The 23,429-nt window shown below is 38.0% G+C and overlaps 2 protein-coding genes across 5 annotated transcripts; both read right to left on the bottom strand.

The window, feature by feature from the left end:
• Positions 1 to 461: 461 nt before the first annotated feature.
• Positions 462 to 13,912, bottom strand: LOC120800625 (CD209 antigen-like protein C). Of its 4 annotated transcripts, none has more exons than XM_040146864.1 (12): positions 13,285 to 13,902; positions 12,994 to 13,083; positions 10,833 to 10,895; positions 10,579 to 10,641; positions 8,694 to 8,762; positions 8,508 to 8,564; positions 7,682 to 7,744; positions 5,267 to 5,335; positions 5,074 to 5,136; positions 2,832 to 2,956; positions 2,543 to 2,643; positions 462 to 2,301 (listed from the first exon to the last, which is right to left on the bottom strand). In XM_040146864.1, the coding sequence occupies exons 1-12, from the start codon at positions 13,400 to 13,402 to the stop codon at positions 2,160 to 2,162; spliced, it is 1,023 nt and encodes a 340-aa protein (XP_040002798.1). In that variant the 5' UTR covers positions 13,403 to 13,902; the 3' UTR covers positions 462 to 2,159. The 4 variants fall into 4 exon arrangements, with proteins under 4 accessions (XP_040002798.1, XP_040002797.1, XP_040002799.1 ...); XM_040146863.1 differs by having other exon boundaries at positions 10,833 to 10,907; positions 13,285 to 13,901; XM_040146866.1 differs by lacking the exon at positions 2,543 to 2,643 and having other exon boundaries at positions 2,160 to 2,301; positions 10,833 to 10,907; positions 13,285 to 13,912.
• A 977-nt stretch (positions 13,913 to 14,889) lies between these two features.
• On the bottom strand, positions 14,890 to 23,051 carry LOC120800703 (CD209 antigen-like protein E). The gene is made up of 4 exons (XM_040146986.1): positions 22,870 to 23,051; positions 17,345 to 17,407; positions 15,126 to 15,250; positions 14,890 to 14,937 (listed from the first exon to the last, which is right to left on the bottom strand). Exons 1-4 carry the CDS (start codon positions 22,988 to 22,990, stop codon positions 14,890 to 14,892), a joined length of 357 nt encoding a protein of 118 aa, XP_040002920.1. The 5' UTR covers positions 22,991 to 23,051.
• Between the last annotated feature and the right edge of the window lie 378 nt (positions 23,052 to 23,429).

The raw sequence follows: 23,429 nt of genomic DNA, 5'->3' as shown, positions 1-23,429 counted from the left end.
CAAAGCACTTTATATTACTGCAGCATTCACCCATTCACGCACACATTCATACAGAACTTTTTCTATATATATATACGGGTGCTTTCGACACATACACATACACTCACACTCACACACCGATAATACAGCAGGGGCAATTTAGGGCTCAGTATCTTGACCAAGGATTCTTTGACATGCGAACTGGAGGAGCCAGGGATCGAACCACTGACTTTCCGATTAGTGGACGACCCACTCTACCTCCTGAGCCATAGCCACCATATTAAATGTTTAACATAGTCAAACATGATTTATTTGTTCTCATTTTGATAGTTGATCAAATCAATTTTTCGTGATTGTAAATTCATCTGCAGACATACATATAAATTCAGATTATTAATTTAGTTTTGAGTTAATTAGACAGAAAGTTGAACTCAAGGAGAGCCAGACACCTACCTTCTTCATTGCAGTCCTTTATTTCTACACGGTCTTCGTTTCGGCCATAATCTTTTTTAGGCTCCCCAGAGCGCCATAAACTGAATCCAAAAACAAATAAGCTTTTAACAAAGAATACAAACCAACCAGCATTGATCAGACAGCGGTACGCAGGATGTGGCCATGTTAAACTTCAAACGACATTTAAAATTCACAGTGTTTCTTTAGAAACAGTCTTTAGTTGAGAGTGTGTGGTCACTTCTTAAAAGTTTAAGGTTTACTCATACTATTGTGCTCTGCAAGAAGCTGAAAGAACATTAGTTACAGCACTAAAATGGATTTACTTCACATATTCATTTTTAATCTGTTGCTGTTTATCCTCTGGAATTGGGGAAGGCATGCAGGAGGCTGTTTGCCAGGGATTTAACAGTGCATCCTGAACCTCACCCTCACATTATGTACGTACAGTACTTTCACACGTAACATCAGTAACTGGAACCTACCAGCACCAACAGTCTGTCGACTGCTAACAAAACTGTAGTAGCTGCAATTTTAATAGAAATGCCAAAGCACCAAACATAGTCTAACCCACCCAGGTCACTTGTGAAATTGTGTTAGTACTGAATAAGCACATGCATGTGAAGGATGATGTTTGTTGGTCAGATAGTAAAATAGAACAAGTGGTTTAACTGTCAAATGAAAGTACACAAGATTACACAAGATGTTCAAATGTATAAATGGTCACAAAAGCAAATATTGAAATAAAAGACCAAAGTGACATTTTCAACTCTACACTTACAAACCTTATAAACACATAAATTCTTTGGATAGTTTGTTTCTTAAACTTCTAAATACCTTGCATGCACTATTAGTTTACATTTTAATGCAAGAATATTGTTCAGCGCAAGATTAATGTTTTCATTCTTGTCAATGTTACTTTTAAGGTTAAAACAACCTAAAATTGATAGCATTTCTTTCTCCCCAGGCACTGCAGCAGCCATCTCACCGTCTTCACCTTTTGCTACTTTTTGAGGCAACTCTCCTGACTGAAGCATCACAGAGATTTGCACTTTCCATAGTCATCTCTGATTCCTCTTTAAGGACAACCATATTTCACCAACTAGAGTGTGGTCATCATACTAGAAGCCTGACTGCCTGACTACCTCACTGTTTTTATTCTCCAAGCATGTTCATGTGAGGCTACAGATGTCCTCATCTTCGATACATATGATTTGACAGGGTTTTGCAGCCCGGGGTTTTAAAGGTGCAACTGTATCCAGTGTAGCCAAAGCTTAACGATTATGAAGCTTGTGAGGGATTCTGAAGGGAGCTAAAGGATTCGCAGTCTGAGAATGTACTGCAGAGCCTCATTTACAGGAGAGGCTGATTTTACATGTCCAAGAATCTGTTGATTAATGCCCGAGTCTCCCTTGGAAAGTATCTAATAGTGGGAATCTTTTGAGCAGAGTCACCCAGGTCTGAGACCACCAGAGACCACTAGTTTATTTTAAGGGAGACATTCATAGATTGAAATTTAGTCATTGTATAATGACAAATAATGAGGAAAGAGCAGGCTTTTATTTAGAGAGGAATCAAAGCATGTATAATCTATATTACAGTTATTTCTTTTTTTGGAACAAAGCAGTGACTTTAGTTGTATATTGTTTCTATGTATCTGGCCACTTTCCCTGCATTTGAGACCACATCCATACTAAGCCAACAATTGTCTGCTGGCTTTAGATGCAGAGTTATGGAGAAACTTTCTTTTCGCAGATCCAGTAGTGTGTACTGGAACATCCTTCGTCATTCCAGTTGTTTTTCATATCAGGATATTTTGTTTCCCCACAGTTTTCACCTGTGTTACCATTAGGCTCCCCAGAGCCCCAGAAGCTGAAATCAAAAACACACAAAAAAAAAACAAGCTTTTAGCAAATATGAACACAACCCAAGAGACATTTTATTGGCAGCAGCACACAGGATGTAGCCAAGCGAAACCCGATCAATTCACCATCAAAATGCTTCCTTTTTTGCTTTTGTTTTTGCTTTCATTTACAGAGTTACAGATTATGTTTGAATCTAGGTCCAAGTAGGTTATTTGTTCACTGTGATGCAAAAAACTTCATGTGTGAACCTTGTTGTCAGCGGAGTCCCATCCACCCACTTCCATGTCCCCTCCCTCTCTGAGTCAGTCAGTCCAATCCACATGTACTTCTTGAATTGGCGTGTGAAATTCTTGTTTATAAAGAGGGACACAGACAGACAACATCACAGCCATGAAACTGATTTCAGTGTGTCCTCCATCTCAGTGACCAGTGCATTGATTCACTATCTTTAGTCATTGTTCAACATGTATGTCCGTATTACATCTGTCTTACACACAGAGTCGTATACTGTGTGATTACACACCCACACCCACATACTTGTTCTCCTTGGTTGTTGATAATCATCAGGTCTGCACCTTTTTGAAGACAGTCATTTCTACTTTCTTGCCAGGTTCTCTCAGTGGAAGAAATGTAATAGACACTACCGCTGAAATACACCCATCCTTGTTGAGTATAGAGAAAAACAGAAAGAAACTAATTATCTCAACAACAAGTATTAACAAATGATTTTCCATTGGGGTGAAAAAGCAATTTGTTGTTTGGAAAAAGTGGAAACACAACCACATAAAGAAAACCTAGCTAGATTCAAATAGAGCAGGTTTGGAGCCAGAATTTACCAAAGAAACAAAATAAATAAAATTGCCGCTCAGTTGCAAATCAGATTTTAAACCACTTTTACACTAGAAGGCTACGTAGAAAGTATGTATTGTATTGTATTGTATTGCTTTTCCGTGCCATACACACAGAGTGCCCTACCCTCATGGGTTTACAACACACCAAAAATACAGCTACAGTGGTCAAACATTTCATTTCATTGCAAAATTGTACGTTATTTTACAGTTTGGTTTTAAACAAAATATTCTGCCTATTCTCTAAGCTTGGCAAATAAAATCTGCTACAAAAAAATGTTCACTTTGTGAACACAACTCAAATTTTTCATTTTCATCCAGCCAGAGGAAATTAACATAAATGGAGGACATTTTACTAAAAGGCACATCCCTATGTCCTCTTAGACATGACAGCAAAAAGAAAATGGACCTGATTCTTAATTTCACCTAGCTCCCACAACAAAGTCTGTCCTCCACTGGCAATCAAACCTTCCGGTCTGTAGGGCTCATGGTAGAGTTCCTGAACATAACAGTGTCCATAGGGATCTTTGTCTTTTTTTTTTTTTTTTTAAATTAAACCTCACAGAATGTTCTACAAAGGAACTATTCTTTATGAGACAATAGTTTGTAAATTTTGTTTATACCATATCAACAGACCCTTTTTCTCTATACATGAGAAACATTTTGCTCCTAACCTCCTGAATGTCACAAAGTAAGCTGTTCCGGAAAATAAACGATGTATCGTTCAAATGAAATAAGGATTTTGACTCATTAGCCAAGGAATGGCCATGCAAAGTGTCCAAATTAAATATATTTTTTGTGAGTCTCCAATCAGACCACTTCACAAGGCTATTGCAAAGCCAAGGCATTTGACATTTATGTCAGATGTTTGGAGGTCCCTATCCAATATCTCCAATATTGGCCAGAACTGAGGTAAATTTATGGACTCCCAAAAAAGATTGAATAGCTCTATGAAGTGCAGTGTTACTACTTGGATGTTCATGAAAACCCCAAGCACCAGAAGCATATTTAGACACAGGACACACACATAAATTATAGAGTTTTGTATAAGTATGGAGCCCCTGATGACCACATTGTTTAACTTTGTTCAGTACAGATCCTAGGGCTCCAGCTGCTGCCTGAGCCAGAACACTAACAGCATCTTTTAAATGTCCTGTGATCATCCAGCATCAAGCCAAGATATTTGTACTCACCAGGAAATGACAGCACTATTGAACGAAAATTAAAAACAACTGAGTTTCCCTCGAATAATGTTTGTCTAAAATGCACTATTTGTGTTTTGTCTTGGTTTACCACTGGTTTCCTTTTCCAGCACCATTCTGCAACAATGTTCAGCATAATCTGCAGATCCTTTTCATGTCCAGCAAGTAGAAACTATGTAGCAGTAACTCAGCTGTATAGTGCAGTAGGCAATCACATTAACTTTTAATGCCGTTACTTTACTTGGTTACTATGGTGTAATGTAAATATAAATGGTTTGGCATATAACCTGTTGATGAGGTCAGGCTGGGGGTAATTCCAGGTTACTGCTGCTGGTTTATGGTTGAGCTGTTACCATGTCCTGCCCTTGTTCTTCTTGTAAACAGTCTGAGCGTTTAGCCAAAGTAGTCTTTATTGTCTCAACAAGAACCTACTGTAACACCACAGTGACCTCTCCTAATTCTCAGCGTATTTTCCACCCAACATCAAACTGGGCAACATCAAACTGGGCAGATGTCTAATCAGACAGAGTAACTGCAAACAGCTGTGTTTAAGAGGCACAAGCCGACTGTGTTGAGCTAAGACGTCATTTAACGATAACAATTAAAGGAAAACACAATCAGCACACTCCCTGGCATCTCCACAGTAATAAGTAATATTTTTCCAATATTCCACTCATACGCCTTTGGATCATTGATTATTGGTATACGTAGTTTCAACATCATACTCACCCAAGATTTTCAGTCTCCTCTTCAACTCATCTCTCTCTTCGGTCAGGGAAATATGCTGTGAATCTGTCATTTTGAGTGGAGAGGTTAAAATTATTTTCCAACACGATCAATCATGTCCACAACCAAACAAACTTTGAAACTTAATTTTCATATTGCATTTATTAATTATCAGTAGTTTCATCCTCATACTTACACAAGGTATTCAGCTTCCTTTTCAACTCTTTTCTCTCTTCAGTGAGGTTTTTATAATTGGCCTCAGTATCTGAAACAGAATTTTTATTATCTTTTGCATTCATCTATCAATATACAGTGCATTCAGAAAATATTTAGACCCCTTCAGTTCATTATGTTGCAGCCTTATACTGAAATGGTTTAAATTCATTTTTTCCCTTACCAATCTACACTTAATATACCATAATGACAAAGCAAAAACAGAATTTTAGAAATTGTTGCAAATTTATTAAGAAGGAAAAACTGAAATATCATATTGACTTAGGGATTTAGACCTTTTGATATGACACCTGAAATTCAGGTTCCTTCCATTTTGTTTTGATTATCTTTTAGATGTTTCTACACCTTGACTGGAGTCCACCTGTGGTAAATTCAACTGATTGGACATGATTTGGAAAGGCACACACTTGTCTATATAAGGTCTCACAGCTGACGATGCATATCAGAGCAAAAACAAAGCCATGAGGTAGAAGGAACTGCCTGCATAGTTCAGAGACAGGATTGGGTTGAGGCACAGATCTTGGGAGGGCTACATCAAATTTCTGCTGCATTAAAGGTTCCTCAGAGCACAGTGGCCTCCATAATTCTTCAATGGAAGAAGTTTGGAACAACCAGGACTCTTCCTAGAGCTGGGTGCCCAGCCAAACTGAGCAATCGGGGGGGGGGGGCTTGGTAAGAGAGGTGACAAAGAACGCAATGGTCACCATTAATGAGCTCCACAGATCCTGTGTGGAGATTGGAGAGACTTCCAGAAGGACAACCATCACTGCAGCACTCCACCAATCTGGGCTTTATGGCTGAGGGAAGCCTCTCCTCAGTGAAAGGCGCATGAAAGACACTTGGAGTTTGCAAAAAAGCAACTAAAGGACTCTCAGACTGTGAGAAACAAGATTCTCTGGTCTGATGAAACTAAGATTGAACTGTTTGGCCTCAATTCTAAGTGTCATGTCTGGAGGAAACCAGGCACTGATCATCACCTGCCCAATACTATCCCACGGTGAAGCATGGTGGTGGGACCATCATACTGTGGGGGTGTTTTTCAACAGCGAACGTGATAGAACTTGAGAGGATCTGCAGAGCAGACCGGCAGAAAATCCCCAAATTCAGGTATGCAAAGCTCTTCGCATCATACCCAAGAGGACTCAAGGTTGTAAATGCTGCCAGAGTTGCTTCAGCTAAGTACTGAGCAAAGGGTCTGAATACTTTATGTAAAAGTGATATTTCAGTTTCTCATTTTTAATGAATTCGCAAAAAATTCCAAAATTCTGTTTTCCCTTTGTCATTGCCAGTGCACTGTAAATGGATATAGAAATGAGCAGGTGGTTGTTTATTTTCCATACAAACTCTTGTATGTACAGTATGTACGGGCTGTAAAGCGAGATGTTATTGACATGGTAATGATACGACAGTGAGGGTCAGTGAGCAGTGTTGGGCAAGTTACTTGAAAACTAATCAATTACTCATTACACATCTCCTATTGAAAAAGTAATTACATTACTTGGTAATAACTCAGCAGCAAAAGTAATGTCACATTATTCGTTACTTTTGTTACTCAGCTGTCAGCTCTGTCAAAGATGCCTTTAAACTACTCCAAATCATCCACACCCACACATCGCATTATTTGAATTCAACACACACAGAAATAGAAAACAAGCCATTGCAGTTCAAGAAGCTGGTAGTAGTACAATTTGGAGGAATTTACTGAGCATCCAGCAGCTAGGTTAACATCATTTGAAGTAGAATCAGATTAATGGTCAAGGTTAAGGAGACAATTCACATTAAAACAGATTTTCCATAGGCAATGATCTATCAATAAGTGGTATAATTAATCTTTTCAAACACCTCCATTCTCAGCTACAAACCAAGACTAATATACCCTGGGCTGTAAAACTGTTTACTGGCTGATAATTTAGACTTTGGTTTCAGTTTCCTTTTTAAAGGAATAGTTTCACATTTTGGAAAATACTCACTTTCTCACTGAGAGCTAGCTGAGAAAATCAATTAAACTCACATATAAAGGAAGTAATTAGCTAACTCCTTTATCTGAGGCTACAGATGAAAACTGAAAGTTAGCAGTAACAAAAGGTAAAAACATGTAAAATTAAATAAAAGGTAAAAAAAAAAAAAAAAGTTTGGATTTCTCTTCTGTATGTCTGTATAAGGAATGCTATATGATGGCCTCAATTCCTGGTTAAAAGTAATCAGTTATTTGCGCTAGAATCAAATTATGTCCACAAAGAGCAAGAAAATTCATTTTAGAATTGAATTTAAGTTGGAGAATTCTTGAACGTAAGTCTTATTTTTCCCAAGTATGCTTAACATCGATTTGGATTCATATCATTAATACGGGAGTAGTTTTTTTTTTCCTCATACTTACCAAAGTTGATGTTCTTCAACTTGTCTCTTTCTTCAGTCAAGTTTTTAAAGCTGGCCTCAATGTCTGGTTGACGAGTTACCATTTGCAACACAATTAGATTTATTGGCAAAGAGACAAGAGTCACTTTAAAACAGAATTTAAACATGCTTGCATTGGTCTCTTGATGATAGGTCGTAAGTGATAGTTTTAAATATTTGTTTATATAAACTGTTACATTGTAAAGCTAAGAACGATGAAGACCTGTAAAAATAATCAAATATTGTGACCAAGTACATCCAATTTGTTGGACTTAAAGCAGTGGATTGTGACTTGAGGAAAAACCCAAGAAGTGACCCATCCTATCAGCCCTTGTGGTAGTGACAAGATTTGACCTCATGTTACTCCTGTAAGACTTACGGTTTTCATTATTTTTTTGATACTGAACAAAACACCTTTGGATCCAGCAATGATACTGATATACGTTGTGCAACTCATTCTAATCATTTTGAACCAAATCAGAGTTTGTCCCAAATTTCTATAGACTAGCTTTAATCTGTTAATGATGAGTAGTTTGTTCAAAATTTCAACATAAACCATTTTCATCATTATCAGTATCTGACAACATGTGAGCGCTAAGTATGGAGCTGTAGGTTTGGAGATGATTAGCACAGTTTAGTATAAAGACCGAGAGCAAACTTCACCTAAGTAACGCAATGCAACTGACTCAATGAGTAATGTACAGAGTGCTCAGGTCACAACTGGGGCTAGTATTTGTCCAGCACTGACTTACACCTCTATGGAGGGGTAAGTCATCTGATTATTGGTGCAGTTTCATCCTCAAACCTACCAGAGTTGATCTTCTTCAGCTCGTCTCTCTCTTCGGTCAGGGAAATATGCTGTGAATCTGTCATTTTGAGTGGAGAGGTTAAAAATTTTTCCAACGCGATCAATCATGTCCACAACCAAACAAACTTTGAAACTTAATTTTCATATTGCATTTATTAATTATCAGTAGTTTCATCCTCATACTTACACAAGGTATTCAGCTTCCTCTTCAACTCTTTTCTCTCTTCAGTGAGGTTTTTATAATTGGCCTCAGTATCTGAAACAGAATTTTTATTATCTTTTGCATTCCTCTATCAATATACAGTGCATTCAGAAAATATTTAGACCCCTTCAGTTTTTTGATAGTTCATTATGTTGCAGCCTTATACTGAAATGGTTTAAATTCATTTTTTCCCTTACCAATCTACACTTAATATACCATAATGACAAAGCAAAAATAGAATTTTAGAAATTGTTGCAAATTTATTAAGAAGGAAAAACTGAAATATCATATTGACTTAGGGATTTAGACCTTTTGATATGACACCTGAAATTCAGGTTCCTTCCATTTTGTTTTGATTATCTTTTAGATGTTTCTACACCTTGACTGGAGTCCACCTGTGGTAAATTCAACTGATTGGACATGATTTGGAAAGGCACACACTTGTCTATATAAGGTCTCACAGCTGACGATGCATATCAGAGCAAAAACAAAGCATAGTTCAGAGACAGGATTGGGTTGAGGCACAGATCTTGGGAGGGCTACATCAAATTTCTGCTGCATTAAAGGTTCCTCAGAGCACAGTGGCCTCCATAATTCTTCAATGGAAGAAGTTTGGAACAACCAGGATTCTTCCTAGAGCTGGCTGCCCAGCCAAACTGAGCAATCGGGGGGGGGGGGGGCTTGGTTTGTAAATCTGACCTCAATATCTGGTGGAGAGAATTATTGTTAAAATTAAAGAGACAATTCACTCTAAACAGATGTTCCATAGGCTGCTGCGTTGACCTATCAGTGAAAAGTACAGTACTATCATTAATATTTGTAAATACAAAGCATTCTCTCATACAGCTACAAACCAACACCAGATGTCACCTATTAATCTGTGACTAGATGAGCTGGAAATGATTAGGTGGATTGATTTCACTTTAAAGGAAAGGTTACACAGCATGAAATAAATTGTATTCATTTTTCGAGTCAGATGAGAATCAACATTACTTTCATATTTGCTCTCAAATAATGGAGCTAGACCAGGATATCATTAACTTTGCTCAGCATAAAGACTGAGAGACAGCAGTTAAAACCAGGTAAAATAAAACAATGGGTGAAAACCTATGGCTTGTGTCAGGAACGCTATGTTTGTGTCCATTCTTGAGTAATTAAAATGCACCGAGGTTACAACTTCAGCTAGTATTGATCCAGCATCGCATATTAGACCTTTAGATCGAAACCCTGATTATTGGAGCAGTTTCATCCTCAAACCTACCAGAGTTGATCCTCCTCAGCTCGTCTCTCTCCTCAGTCAGATTTTTAAAACTGACCTCAATATCTGGTGGGGAGAATTATTGTTAAAATTAAAACAAACAAACAAATTTTCCATAGGCTGCTGAGTTGACCTATCAGTGAAAGGTACAGTACTATCATTAATATTTGTAAATACAAAGCATTCTCTCATACAGCTACAAACCAACACCAGATGTCACCTATTAATCTGTGACTAGATGAGCTGGAAATGATTAGGTGGATTGATTTCACTTTAAAGGAAAGGTTACACAGCATGAAATAAATTGTATTCATTTTTCGAGTCAGATGAGAATCAACATTACTTTCATATTTGCTCTCAAATAATGGAGCTAGACCAGGATATCATTAACTTTGCTCAGCATAAAGACTGAGAGACAGCAGTTAAAACCAGGTAAAATAAAACAATGGGTGAAAACCTATGGCTTGTGTCAGGAACGCTATGTTTGTGTCCATTCTTGAGTAATTAAAAATGCACCGAGGTTACAACTTCAGCTAGTATTGATCCAGCATCGCATATTAGACCTTTAGATCGAAACCCTGATTATTGGAGCAGTTTCATCCTCAAACCTACCAGAGTTGATCCTCCTCAGCTCGTCTCTCTCCTCAGTCAGATTTTTAAAACTGACCTCAATATCTGGTGGGGAGAATTATTGTTAAAATTAAAACAAACAAACAAATTTTCCATAGGCTGCTGAGTTGACCTATCAGTGAAAGGTACAGTACTATCATTAATATTTGTAAATACAAAGCATTCTCTCATACAGCTACACAACGACCATTAGATCTAAGCCCTGGTTATTGGAGCGGTTTCGTTCTCATACTCACCGAAGTTGATCCTCTTCAACTCGTCTCTCTCTTCAGCCAGCTTTTCATAACTGGCCTCAGTGCCTGGTTGAGAAGCTACATTCAATTGCAACAGAATCAATCAAATGCAAGAGAATTTCCAACACGACCCACAGCCCACACACACATCTAAAACTGCCCTGCAGCCACCCCACAGACTTAAACCACCAGCTCAGGTCATCAGGTAGTTTGTTCCAGACAACACATGCAACGAACACCGTACCTTTTTAAGTAGTCTCATCAGATCTGGATCAGACTCTGATACGTTGACCACAGCTATAGGGACTAGTTACATTAAAACAGAATTTCCATCTTGCATTCAAGTTGTAATGATATCTATTTTTAAGACATTGGCAAACAAAGAATTGTCTCATATAGCTGCAAACCAGATAACTATTACATTATGTGAGAGTAAACTACATTTTACTGGCCAATAAGGTTTACTGGCTGAACATTCTGACTTGGGTTTTATTTCACTTTAATGTTCAACAATATTTCTTACAATATCTTGCCTCTAAACGTTTACCTAGCATAAATACTCCTGCAATGCTGACATGGACAGGAGTATCACAAAAATGTAATTTTACAAATACTGAAAGACTCAATGAGACATTCTACACAGCAGGTCTGAGTTAGAAACCAATACTTACCAAAACTGACATCATGAAATTCTCACTCGTGTTAAATTGGCATGCTCACTAAATTGATCCATTGTTTGAGAGAGATTCCTATATTTCTTGTGTGACTTAGTTATTACACTGTGTGATTTCCGCTCTCTAAGTTTGCTGACACTACACGCGGGAAATATTAGTTTGATATGAATTTTCCCTACAGGGAAACTCATTATTTGTCATCAGCGCTGACCAAAGCCAGACTTTGATGGATCATAACAAGACTGTGTGCTTGTTTCACTCTTCAGAAAACCTGTTCAGACCAGTATGTTGTAGATATATGAGGCTGAAATATACTCTAAATGCCTTTGTGTTTCTCTGTGTTGCATCTCACTTTGTCACCCAAAAGTGAGATCAATATGCATATGTAACTTGTACAATAAACAGTCTGGGAATGAAGAGATACTGTGTCTTGGCGTCTGGGACCCGTTAACACCTGGCCAGTGAGCTGATTTTCAGTGCCCAGTTCATTTAAAGCCATAGTACCACCTCCTTGGTTGTTCTCAAGAAACAATACCTAAGGATTTAATAGAGGAAGCTGAAACTAGTGATTCTTCCTCGATCTTGACGTCCAGGTCAGAGTCCTTACTTAACCTCTTCCATCATGTGATGGTTTACTTTTGTTCAGAGAACTCTATAAAATCCTCTGGAGTGTATCCTATAAGAGATTGTACTGTATCATTTTGTCGCACAGCATTCGGACAGTCATCCTTCTTTGTAAAAGCCACAACTCAGTGGAACGCCCTACCTGTCAACGGTGTGTGTGTGTGTGTGTGTGTATGATGAACTACTGTGTGTAACTTTTGTATCGTTTCCTGTTTAGTTTGTCTAGTTTTGTTTAGTGCTGGTTTGTCTCTGCATATTTACCTCTGCCAAGGAGGTTATGTTTTCACTAGTGACTCTTTGTCTGTCAGCAGGATTACACAAAGAGCCCAGAACTGATTTGCAGTGAACTTGGTGGAGGGATGGGGTATGGGCCAGAAAAGTACATGGTCCCTTACAAATAAAATAAATAAATGAATAAAAAACCTAATCTTCATGTCAAATGTGAAACACTGCATTGCCCAAGTGTAAAAGAATCCCATTGCCAGACAAACAGATCCGTATTCTAGTAAACCCAGTCATTAATATTTCTTGTATCTTCCCTTTATCTCTGAGTCACAAGGATAGCTGAACAAAGAACTTGAGAAGGCCTATTTCATGTCATCAGTATCAAGCAAAAAGAGGAGGGGGCCAGGACGCAGACTTGTAGCACTCTGCTGTGATGTGCAAGGACTTAACCTGCTGGTCCCTCCCTGACAGAGAAGAGGCCACTCAGCTGAGTGTTGTGTATTTTGTGCTTTTCAGTCTCATTTAATATATGTAGATGAAAACATATCTAGAAAGCTCTCAGGGCAAATGATGGAGTGTAATTATACAATAAATAAAAGATGGCAATGGTACTAGAAAAAACACAATTAAGGGCTACTCACTGAAAGCAAGACGCAGAGAGACAATGAGAGCAGCTAATAGGATACACAGGAGTCCAAAGCTCACAGCAACCAGTCTGAAGAATTTTCTTCCTGCATGCAGAACATAAACAAAGTGACACAGACATACAGAGCATGCACACGCACCCGCACACCCACAAGCACATGCACACAACCTGATTTAGTTTTAGTTAAGCAGCAAAAGCTGCTTAACAAAGATAAGAACAAATCAGAGCAAGGAAGCATCAAAAAAATACATAAAATACTTGTTGAGGTGTAGAGTGTCTATCTCACCAGGGGTTGCTGAAGTCAGTCCACCATCCTCACCAGAGTGGCTCTGTAAGGCATCACTCCTGTCTAAACCATCCTTCATGCTTAGCTCGAAATCCTCGCTATGGACACCACTCGCCATATTTTACTGACTGGAGAAGTATGAACTGTTGGTAGTTATCTTTTCTTAGGAATGTGCTGACCTGTGATCTCCCTGGTTTTTTTTGTATGTTTCTGTCAGCTTACACAGCAACACACTTTTGTTCTTCCTCATTTCACCGGTAAATGATCTTTCTTCTTGAATTTGACCACTGTAATGGAAATTTCATATTTCCTATTATTCTTGAGTTACGTTTATGCATCTAAATTTGCTCTTCACGTCCTCATACTGCGATTTGCAAAGTGTTACTTTGAGCACCTGATGTGTGAGAATCTTCCTCCCTGTGCAGAGGCTCTTTGTTGGTTATCAGTGTCGGCAGAGATTGTATGTGTGATAAACCATGGGGTGAGGGTGTGCTTTGTGAAACCCTTCAGTGCTTTGTGTAACTCTTTAGAAAACCAACTCAAACCATTATGCTATAGATGCGTGACGCTGGTGTATAAATGCCTTTGCTTAACTCAGCCAAAATGTCTTTCTGTTTGTGCAAATTTACATTACAGTGGTCTCCGTGCAGGCAGTCTGACCCATATGCATATGATGAGATTGCAGTAAATACTCTGAAAGAACCCTTCTTTGCAAATTAACTTCAATGAGGATTTTAGCAGTGCAGAGCAGCAGCTTGGAAGTGACTGCTGGTTAACATGTCGTCTCAATGGGCCACGTTTCTGTCACTATTTCATACTTGTTCCGTTGTCTGACAATAGAAACAGAAAACATGCTAATGAGAACAGCTTTACTGGAATTCGGTTGTATTAAAATACTATATATTTGAGCACAGAGAGTAGGAGGGAAGCAAAGATAAATGGTGGTCCAGCCATATACTAGGTTTTGACCTAGTATTGTTCAGTGTGGCCAGCTTGGTAAAATCGGAGGGTTTTATAAATGTAATGTAACAGTGAAAGGAAATTATATGATTTAAAAAAAAAGTCTGTAGTGTAGCACAGTGAGTATACTGAACTGTTTCAGTGACTAATGCTTTACATATATGGCATGTTAACCTAAATCCAATCTGGAAATTCCAGAAATAGTTCCTCGATGTCTCAATCTAGTGATACCATGCAGCATGACCCAATATGTCAAAGGCTACTCTAAGGTAAAAAGACCAATAGAGGGCACTGTCCAGAATCAGCCACCAACAATAAAGCACTGCAATCCCTTAGAAGAGCAGGGGAGTGTTTATTATCTGTGTTCCTGTCTTCAGGTTGGTCAGGGTGTGGGGGATAGTGGAGACCTCCCTTGAGTTACAACCTCCCAGAGAAGGGCACAGCTGGCAGGTGAAAAGTCTATAAGTCACATCCATACTAAGCCAACAATTGTCTGGTGGCTTTGGATTCAGAGTTATGGAGAAACTTTCTTTACGCAGATCCAGAAGTGTGAATTGGAACATCCTTCGTCATTCCAGTTGTTTTAGAGTTATAGATTATGTTTGTTCACTGTGATGCAAGAAACTTCATGTGTGAACCTTGTTGTCAGCGGAGTCCCATCCACATGTACTTCTTGAATTGGCGTGTGAAATTCTTGTTTATAAAGAGGGACACAGACAGACAACATCACAGCCATGAAACTGATTTCAGTGTATCCTCCATCTCAGTGACCAGTGCATTGATTCACTATCTTTAGTCATTGTTCAACATGTATGTCCGTATTACATCTGTCTTACACACAGAGTCGTATACTGTGTGATTACACTACCACACCCACATACTTGTTCTCCTTGGTTGTTGATAATCATCAGGTCTGCACCTTTTTGAAGACAGTCATTTCTACTTTCTTGCCAGGTTCTCTCAGTGGAAGAAATGTAATAGACACTACCGCTGAAATACACCCATCCTTGTTGAGTATAGAGAAACACAGAAAGAAACTAATTATCTCAACAACAAGTATTAACAAATGATTTTCCATTGGGGTGAAAAAGCAATTTGTTGTTTGGAAAAAGTGGAAACACAACCACATAAAGAAAACCTAGCTAGATTCAAATAGAGCAGGTTTGGAGCCAGAATTTACCAAAGAAACAAAATAAATAAAATTGCCGCTCAGTTGCAAATCAGATTTTAAACCACTTTTACACTAGAAGACTATGTAGAAAGTATGTATTGTATTGTATTGTATTGCTTTTCCGTGCCATACACACAGAGTGCCCTACCCTCATGGGTTTACAACACACCAAAAATACAGCTACAGTGGTCAAACATTTCATTTCATTGCAAAATTGTACGTTATTTTACAGTTCGGTTTTAAACAAAATATTCTGCCTATTCTCTAAGCTTGGCAAATAAAATCTGCTACAAAAAAATGTTCACTTTGTGAACACAACTCAAATTTTTCATTTTCATCCAGCCAGAGGAAATTAACATAAATGGAGGACATTTTACTAAAAGGCACATCCCTATGTCCTCTTAGACATGACAGCAAAAAGAAAATGGACCTGATTCTTAATTTCACCTAGCTCCCACAACAAAGTCTGTCCTCCACTGGCAATCAAACCTTCCGGTCTGTAGGGCTCATGGTAGAGTTCCTGAACATAACAGTGTCCATAGGGATCTTTGTCTTTTTTTTTTTTTTTTAATTAAACCTCACAGAAGGTTCTACAAAGGAACTATTCTTTATGTGACAATAGTTTGTAAATTTTGTTTATGCCATATCAACAGACCCTTTTTCTCTATACATGAGAAACATTTTGCTCCTAACCTCCTGAATGTCACAAAGTAAGCTGTTCCGGAAAATAAACGATGTATCGTTCAAATGAAATAAGGATTTTGACTCATTAGCCAAGGAATGGCCATGCAAAGTGTCCAAATTAAATATATTTTTTGTGAGTCTCCAATCAGACCACTTCACAAGGCTATTGCAAAGCCAAGGCATTTGACATTTATGTCAGATGTTTGGAGGTCCCTATCCAATATCTCCAATATTGGCCAGAACTGAGGTAAATTTATGGACTCCCAAAAAAGATTGAATAGCTCTATGAAGTGCAGTGTTACTACTTGGATGTTCATGAAAACCCCAAACACCAGAAGCATATTTAGACACAGGACACACACATAAATTATAGAGTTGTGTATAAGTATGGAGCCCCTGATGACCACATTGTTTAACTTTGTTCAGTACAGATCCTAGGGCTCCAGCTGCTGCCTGAGCCAGAACACTAACAGCATCTTTTAAATGTCCTGTGATAATCCAGCATCAAGCCAAGATATTTGTACTCACCAGGAAATGACAGCACTATTGAACGAAAATTAAAAACAACTGAGTTTCCCTCGAATAATGTTTGTCTAAAATGCACTATTTGTGTTTTGTCTTGGTTTACCACTGGTTTCCTTTTCCAGCACCATTCTGCAACAATGTTCAGCATAATCTGCAGATCCTTTTCATGTCCAGCAAGTAGAAACTCTGTAGCAGTAACTCAGCTGTATAGTGCAGTAAGCAATCACATTAACTTTTAATGCCATTACTTTACTTGGTTACTATGGTGTAATGTAAATATAAATGGTTTGGCATATAACCTGTTGATGAGGTCAGGCTGGGGGTAATTCCAGGTTACTGCTGCTGGTTTATGGTTGAGCTGTTACCATGTCCTGCCCTTGTTCTTCTTGTAAACAGTCTGAGCGTTTAGCCAAAGTAGTCTTTATTGTCTCAACAAGAACCTACTGTAACACCACAGTGACCTCTCCTAATTCTCAGCGTATTTTCCACCCAACATCAAACTGGGCAGATGTCTAATCAGACAGAGTAACTGCAAACAGCTGTGTTTAAGAGGCACAAGCCGACTGTGTTGAGCTAAGACGTCATTTAACGATAACAATTAAAGGAAAACACAATCAGCACACTCCCTGGCATCTCCACAGTAATAAGTAATATTTTTCCAATATTCCACTCATACGCCTTTGGATCATTGATTATTGGTATACGTAGTTTCATACTCACCCAAGATTTTCAGTCTCCTCTTCAACTCATCTCTCTCTTCGGTCAGGGAAATATGCTGTGAATCTGTCATTTTGAGTGGAGAGGTTAAAATTATTTTCCAACACGATCAATCATGTCCACAACCAAACAAACTTTGAAACTTAATTTTCATATTGCATTTATTAATTATCAGTAGTTTTAGTTTTGTGATGACATACTACTCATGTTTTTTCATCATCACATCACATTAGCTTTCTTCTGCTGTGTTACTGAATGTTAATGACTTGGAGACAAACTATCAATTAGAATATTTAACTGGGGGCTTTATAAGTAACCACCACTATACCACTTCCTTTGTACCGTAAATCGAGTCTAAATTTTCCTAGGAGATTTCGTAATTGGTGGCAGATAGAATGGTATAGTGAAAGCGACATTTATAGGGAACCAGTCTAAATGCCAATGGTGTCATTACATTGTGCAATGAACATTGACTTCATAATGATAAGATAAAGCCAAAAAATCATCTCTTGCCACTTTTACGTAATTTCTCTATTAGGTCTTTAGCTCAAAAGTCTACATTCAGTTATCAACAGATCTCTTACTGCTTAAATTTCTCAATACTGGAAAAACAGTATAGATCCAACACTTCCTCAGAGCTATAGACCTCTCTCAAAACCTTCACTCTTGTCCAAAGTTGTAAAGAAACTAGGATCTGTGCAACTTTTAGATAATCTGTAAATCAGTATTATTTTAAATAAATTCCAGTCTTGTTTCTGAAGATCGTGAAGCAGAAGCTGATGAGGATGCTGATTTTTTTGCCTGGGACATGCAGCATATTAAAAGTTATTTAGGAGTGCATACTGCCAAATTAAGAACCACCAATGTAAATTTTAAGATAGTCACTCAGTCTACAACATTCACCAAGCACTGATACCGAAAATTCAGCCAGTGCCTCTCCGTGAAACCTCAGCCTATGGCTTCAGAGCCATATCGGTTGTGACATCAATCAATTCTCTACCAGACATTGCCTGATTTTCAGGGAAATACTCAAGAAACTGCATGTGCAATCCACGCGTTACTTTTTTCCCCACCCAAGGTCGACGAAGACCCACCTCTGCCCGGCCTTTGATTGGCTCTGACCCTGGCATTTTCTCCAAACCATTATCATCCCACCACTCATCCCACCAAATCTCATCCCTAAACCTAACCAACCAAGCCAATCAGAGGCATAGTAGGGTGGGTCTTTGCCCACCTCGCTTGGGAAAAAAAATATTTTGCATCTCCACTGAGATTAGCCCTGACAATTACCTGCAAGGAAGGCTAGGAGGGCAATCCATTTTCCACCAAAAAAGCAGAAAACCTTTTTTTTTTTTTTTTTTTCTCATCTCAGAGCCTCATCTCCTCTTGGAGCTCGGAAAGCCGACGGAGCTCCGTTTCATCATAATTCCTGATTTTGGCTTTTTTGCCCCTCTTAAGTCTAGACAAATCAGCATCCACTACAGTAGCTGATATTAGAGACTTAAACTTTGTGCTTTAAACAAAGTTAAACAGTGATTACTTTTTGCGCGCAGAAAAAACTACAACTCCCATGAACAAGTATAGCATGTGCAGCAGCGCGGGTACTTATGTCAGTGAACTTGGTTTCATCCACATTCATAAATTTCACCAGTGCGCTCTTCTGAAGTCATTTTTTTCCACCTGTCTGCTCTCTGCCTTTTTCCCCTCACCTTAAAAGTTTTGTTTGGAAAACTTGTTGGCATGGATGTAAACCCAAGCATTATGATTTACAAGACATGCTATTAATATATTATTTTTGAGATATCTAGTTAAAAAGTATTTTCAATCATTTGTGCTCTGCTGGCAGATTTTGATGCACAAATAGGACTTTCTCAGATTTCCGTTACGAAAGCAATCATTAAAAAAAAAATCCTAAATCCTAATCATAAAATATCATTAACTTGTTAACATTGACCTTTTTAATATATTTGCAATTATAACAAAATAGGAGAGAGCAATTTCCACGAGGGTATGTTTGTGTGACCTTCGTTATCGGAGCTAATAAGTGACTCTGATGTTATAACCCTGAATCTTCATGTGCATGAGAAGAGTCAGTGCTTAAGAATTGTCTCTGATACAGCTGCTGTCATAAGGCTGGTTATTATTTCACCCAAAACTCTACAGTCTGTGGAGCTGAAGATGATGCTGAATACACTTTTAAGTAACTTTGCTTATCGAACTGTATGTGAGCTGTGTCAGAAAGACGCGCATCTAAAAGTGACAAAGAGAGGTTTTTTTACTGGATTTGTTCAGTAAGAATATGAAGCTTAAAGTGCAGTAAACAGTCCACAGCGTTCAGCCTGTTGCCCTTTGTAATTCATGAAAATCGGTGATGTCAGTGTCAGAATGTAAACTTTGATTGGTTTAGCTGCTACTCAAGGCGGACGATACTCTGAAACCAACATTGAACCTAAAATAAAGATTCCTATGAGTTTCACGTCATCCCTTGTGAATGTCATTCTCTTATATTTTCTCAATCAGACCTACTTTGTATAAGTGTGTGGCTAAATACAGATGCACCATAAATAAAAAAGAGAACATACAGAACCTGAAAATATAGTATATCATCAGAAAAGTGTTGCTTCAGCCAGAAGAGAGGAAGCAATTGGGCAAGAAGAGGGACAGGAGGACAGTGGCGTCAGAAACTGACAGATGAATTTCGCAAATCAATTGTTGAATGAAGTTGTGTGTGCTAATTTAGTTTTATTTTCTCATTTTCTAATTTAAACATTAATACCCTTTTTACATCAAACATCACTTAAAAAACTCAGATGTCGTCAGTTAGGATGCTTTTGGGCAACACCTCTGAAGCTTAAGAAGGTTCATAAGGTGGATTTTATGATCATCTTAGCCCTAAAATGATTTTGGGAAATGACTCCAAGAAATGACTTGATCCCGGCAGGTAATCATTATTGTCCCGACCTCTACCGGTGAAACGTCTCCACACTAATGTTATACACTGCCGACTGCAGTTAATCGCACATAGCATGACTTGTCCATCTCCTCACACCGAAACAGCTCTGAAGACAGTCAGAGGCAATAAATCTATGATGGCTGGATGAATGTTGAATACAATCTCTAATCTTGGCATATTTTAATTGTTGTTTATTAATGTCCAGTGTTACTTTTAGATACAAAACGCGCCACCAAAAACATGAAGAAGAGTTGGAGAGTATTTACGTTGGTCAGAAAAAATATCTGTTGTTGCTATTTTAATTTGAGACTTTTGGAGAAATGAGGCTGTTTAAACAAACAAAAACAACAATATGATCCAGAGACAAAATGCACACAGCTTGAATATGACATTAACAATCAAAGCTGAATGAAATACATCTTAGACATTAACAGTAACAGTAAATGATTAAAAAAAAACAATAGAGAAATTTTGTAAGAAAAAACTACGGGAATCTTTTGAGAGAATTTCGGTGCAAATTGTTTAATTTGTGAACAGTACGAACTTTATGATACATTTGACTTGAGAAACATGAGTCTATAACTGATGAATTGACTGCAGCATAACCCACTTTTCCACTCCATCTTTTTTCCATCAGGCTTTTTTTTGTTTTTCTTTTCATTGTTTCTTTAAAAAAATAAAATAAAAATAGGCTTAGGTATCACAAACACTAAAACTGTGTTAACATTTGCACATGCCAAAAGGTGTCGTGTTATCTACACTTTTCAAACAACCAGCAAAACCATATCCTGGTGTCTAACCAAAAAAAATACTGCAACAAAAACGTCACATCAAGTTCACATCTACAGTTATTTAGTGGAGACAAAATTCAAAAAAAAAAAATTAACAAAATATTGTAGGTAGTCTGTTGGCTGCTCTTTATAAAGCCTGTGACCTGGACATGAGATTACATAGTTGTAAGTTGTTGTTGTTTTTTTCAACGCCACACTGAAAACAAAATAAATCTCATTTCCACTGAGGAAGAGAGACCATTGTTATTGTTGGAGTGCCTCCTGTAACACTGTACTGCAGTACGTCACAATCTCTCTTCCTGTTCTGTGAGAGCTACGGCTAGTGCCATCTGATGGACATTTAAATAGGGGACGCCGGTGTTCTCTGATTAGACCTTCTTCTCTTCCTGACCTATCCATTTTACCAGTATCTATCAGTATTCACAACTCAGTTACACATAGATTGCAAATTAATACAGTGAAACCATTTGACGTACAGCTCCATCAGAGTTGTCTCTACATTTTAATATTAATAAAATATTCCTGTAGACATTTAGTAGCTTTACACATCTGAATTATTCCATGATACCTTGTTGATTGATAGTCACTTTCATTTCTTCAGTACAACTAGCAGAACTTGACAGACCATTTATTGTGGCAGAGGTGATGGCAGCAATTAAGTCCACACAAACGCTCAAACCTCCTGGTCTGCAGTTAGATTTTATGATAACAACTAGCAGCCATCTCACTCACATTACATATTACACTCACATTTTCCTTGTTGAAAATAGCGATCTGTTATGGGGGAAAAAAACACCTTCAATAACACCTTTTGCAACTGGCCTCAATACCTGATGTCTTATCAGAACCGTCTGAAAGAGCAGAAACACTTCACATTATATTCGGCCAACAGTTTTTCACACATTGGGACAAAAGGACACTTCCACATGTGGACAGGAGTGTGATTTAATGTCTGCTAAACTATAAGTTTACAATGTGAAAATTGAAACTTTGGTTTCATTTTCTTTTAAAATGGAAAATATGAAGCATGAAGTAAGTGAAAAGTCCCTTCCTCTTCTTAAAGTCTTATGTCAGTTTTCTTGTGATGCTATTACGCCTTGTGATTATTTCAGATTGTAAACTTCCCCACAGTGTCTGAATAGTGTTTCCACAAATTTGTATGCAATAATAAACACACAAATACAGTGATACACACTCAGATAAAGTGACTGTCATATCTTATATTTGTAATTATTTAAACCCACATCCACTTTCTGGTCTTCTGAAAAAGTTAATTTCAAAAAAGTCTGGGGAAACACTGGGCAAAAGTTGAGATACAGTTTCAGGTGACTCACGGGTACAAGATGCAGGGAAATGTTTAGGGCAGCTTGAACGATACAAAGGAGTCCAAAGCTCACACCAACCAGTCTGTAGAGTTTGCTCCCTGAGCGAAATCAAACAGACACACAGACAGAATAATCATTTGATTCCCGGCGGCGTGTTGCAAGACGCAGGTTTGCAGAGTTATCTGAATTAGTTTGCTGAGTAAAACCTGACACACGATCAAGAACATGGACTGATGTGTATAGATGTATTCTGGGTTTAAGTCACCAAAGTTTATGCATTTGTCACATGTATCAAAATGAAAATACTGAGAAACTGATTCTTCCTTAGCTTTTCTACAAGTTTTTTTTCTTAAATTTCTAAATTATACTTTGCTTTTTCTAATAAGTTACATCTTGTCCAATACTGAATTTATGGTTAAGACTGAAAATATCCATTGAACTGTAGGAATTCTGTCTCACCGGACACGGCAGGAGTCTCTGCGCTGTCTTCACCAGTGCGGCTCTTTGAGGCAAAACCTCCAGCCGATGGATCAGGTAGATTTATATAGTCCATAGAGATCTCGGATTGCTCTCTCACCATTTTTGACCCCCTGACTAGAGAGTGACAACAGTAATGGAGAGAGCATTTTACAAGAATAATACTGATGTTTATTTGACCTCTCCTTCTATATTTCTGTCTCTATCAACAAGCAACACATTCTCTTCCTCTTTTTTCAGTCATTTTTTTCCATTTCCTTTGATTGCTGCTCCGGCCAGAGTGGAAAATCTTAAAACTTCAGAGGCCTCCAGTTTCCTGTGTTTTACATCAGGGGTACATCAGACTCTGTATCAGGTTGTTTTTTGATAAGCAAACACTTACTTTAGAGTTTAATCCACACCTTGAGTCAAGTATTCTCTTACTCTTCCCCTTTTGAAACCTGTGCATTTTTTTTATACAATTCTTCCTTGTACAGTTTTGAATGATCCCATTATGAATGACCAACTACAGATGAAGTGAACTCTCACCGTTGCAGAGCAGT

The sequence above is a fragment of the Xiphias gladius genome, chromosome 15, assembly GCF_016859285.1.
Source record: "Xiphias gladius isolate SHS-SW01 ecotype Sanya breed wild chromosome 15, ASM1685928v1, whole genome shotgun sequence".
NCBI classification, from domain to species: domain Eukaryota; kingdom Metazoa; phylum Chordata; class Actinopteri; order Istiophoriformes; family Xiphiidae; genus Xiphias; species Xiphias gladius.
This window is presented reverse-complemented; position numbering and strand designations above follow the sequence as displayed.

Bases quoted from the DNA above. Each gene is read 5' to 3' on its own strand.
- LOC120800625 (XM_040146863.1), bottom strand. From the start codon at position 13,402: ATGGCGAGTGGTGTCCATAGCGAGGATTTCGAGCTAAGCATGAAGGAT. The intron at 5,336-7,681 runs GTAAGTATGAGG...ATTCTGTTTCAG, and splicing joins GTTGAAGAACATCAACTTTG to ATACTGAGGCCAATTATAAA. The intron at 2,644-2,831 runs GTATGTGGGTGT...TTTATAAACAAG, and splicing joins TCAACAACCAAGGAGAACAA to AATTTCACACGCCAATTCAA.
- LOC120800703 (XM_040146986.1), bottom strand. From the start codon at position 22,990: ATGGTGAGAGAGCAATCCGAGATCTCTATGGACTATATAAATCTACCT. The intron at 17,408-22,869 runs GTGAGACAGAAT...TCAAAATGACAG, and splicing joins AGAGACTCCTGCCGTGTCCG to ATTCACAGCATATTTCCCTG. The intron at 15,251-17,344 runs GTGAGTATGAAA...ATACTCAACAAG, and splicing joins GAGGAGACTGAAAATCTTGG to GATGGGTGTATTTCAGCGGT.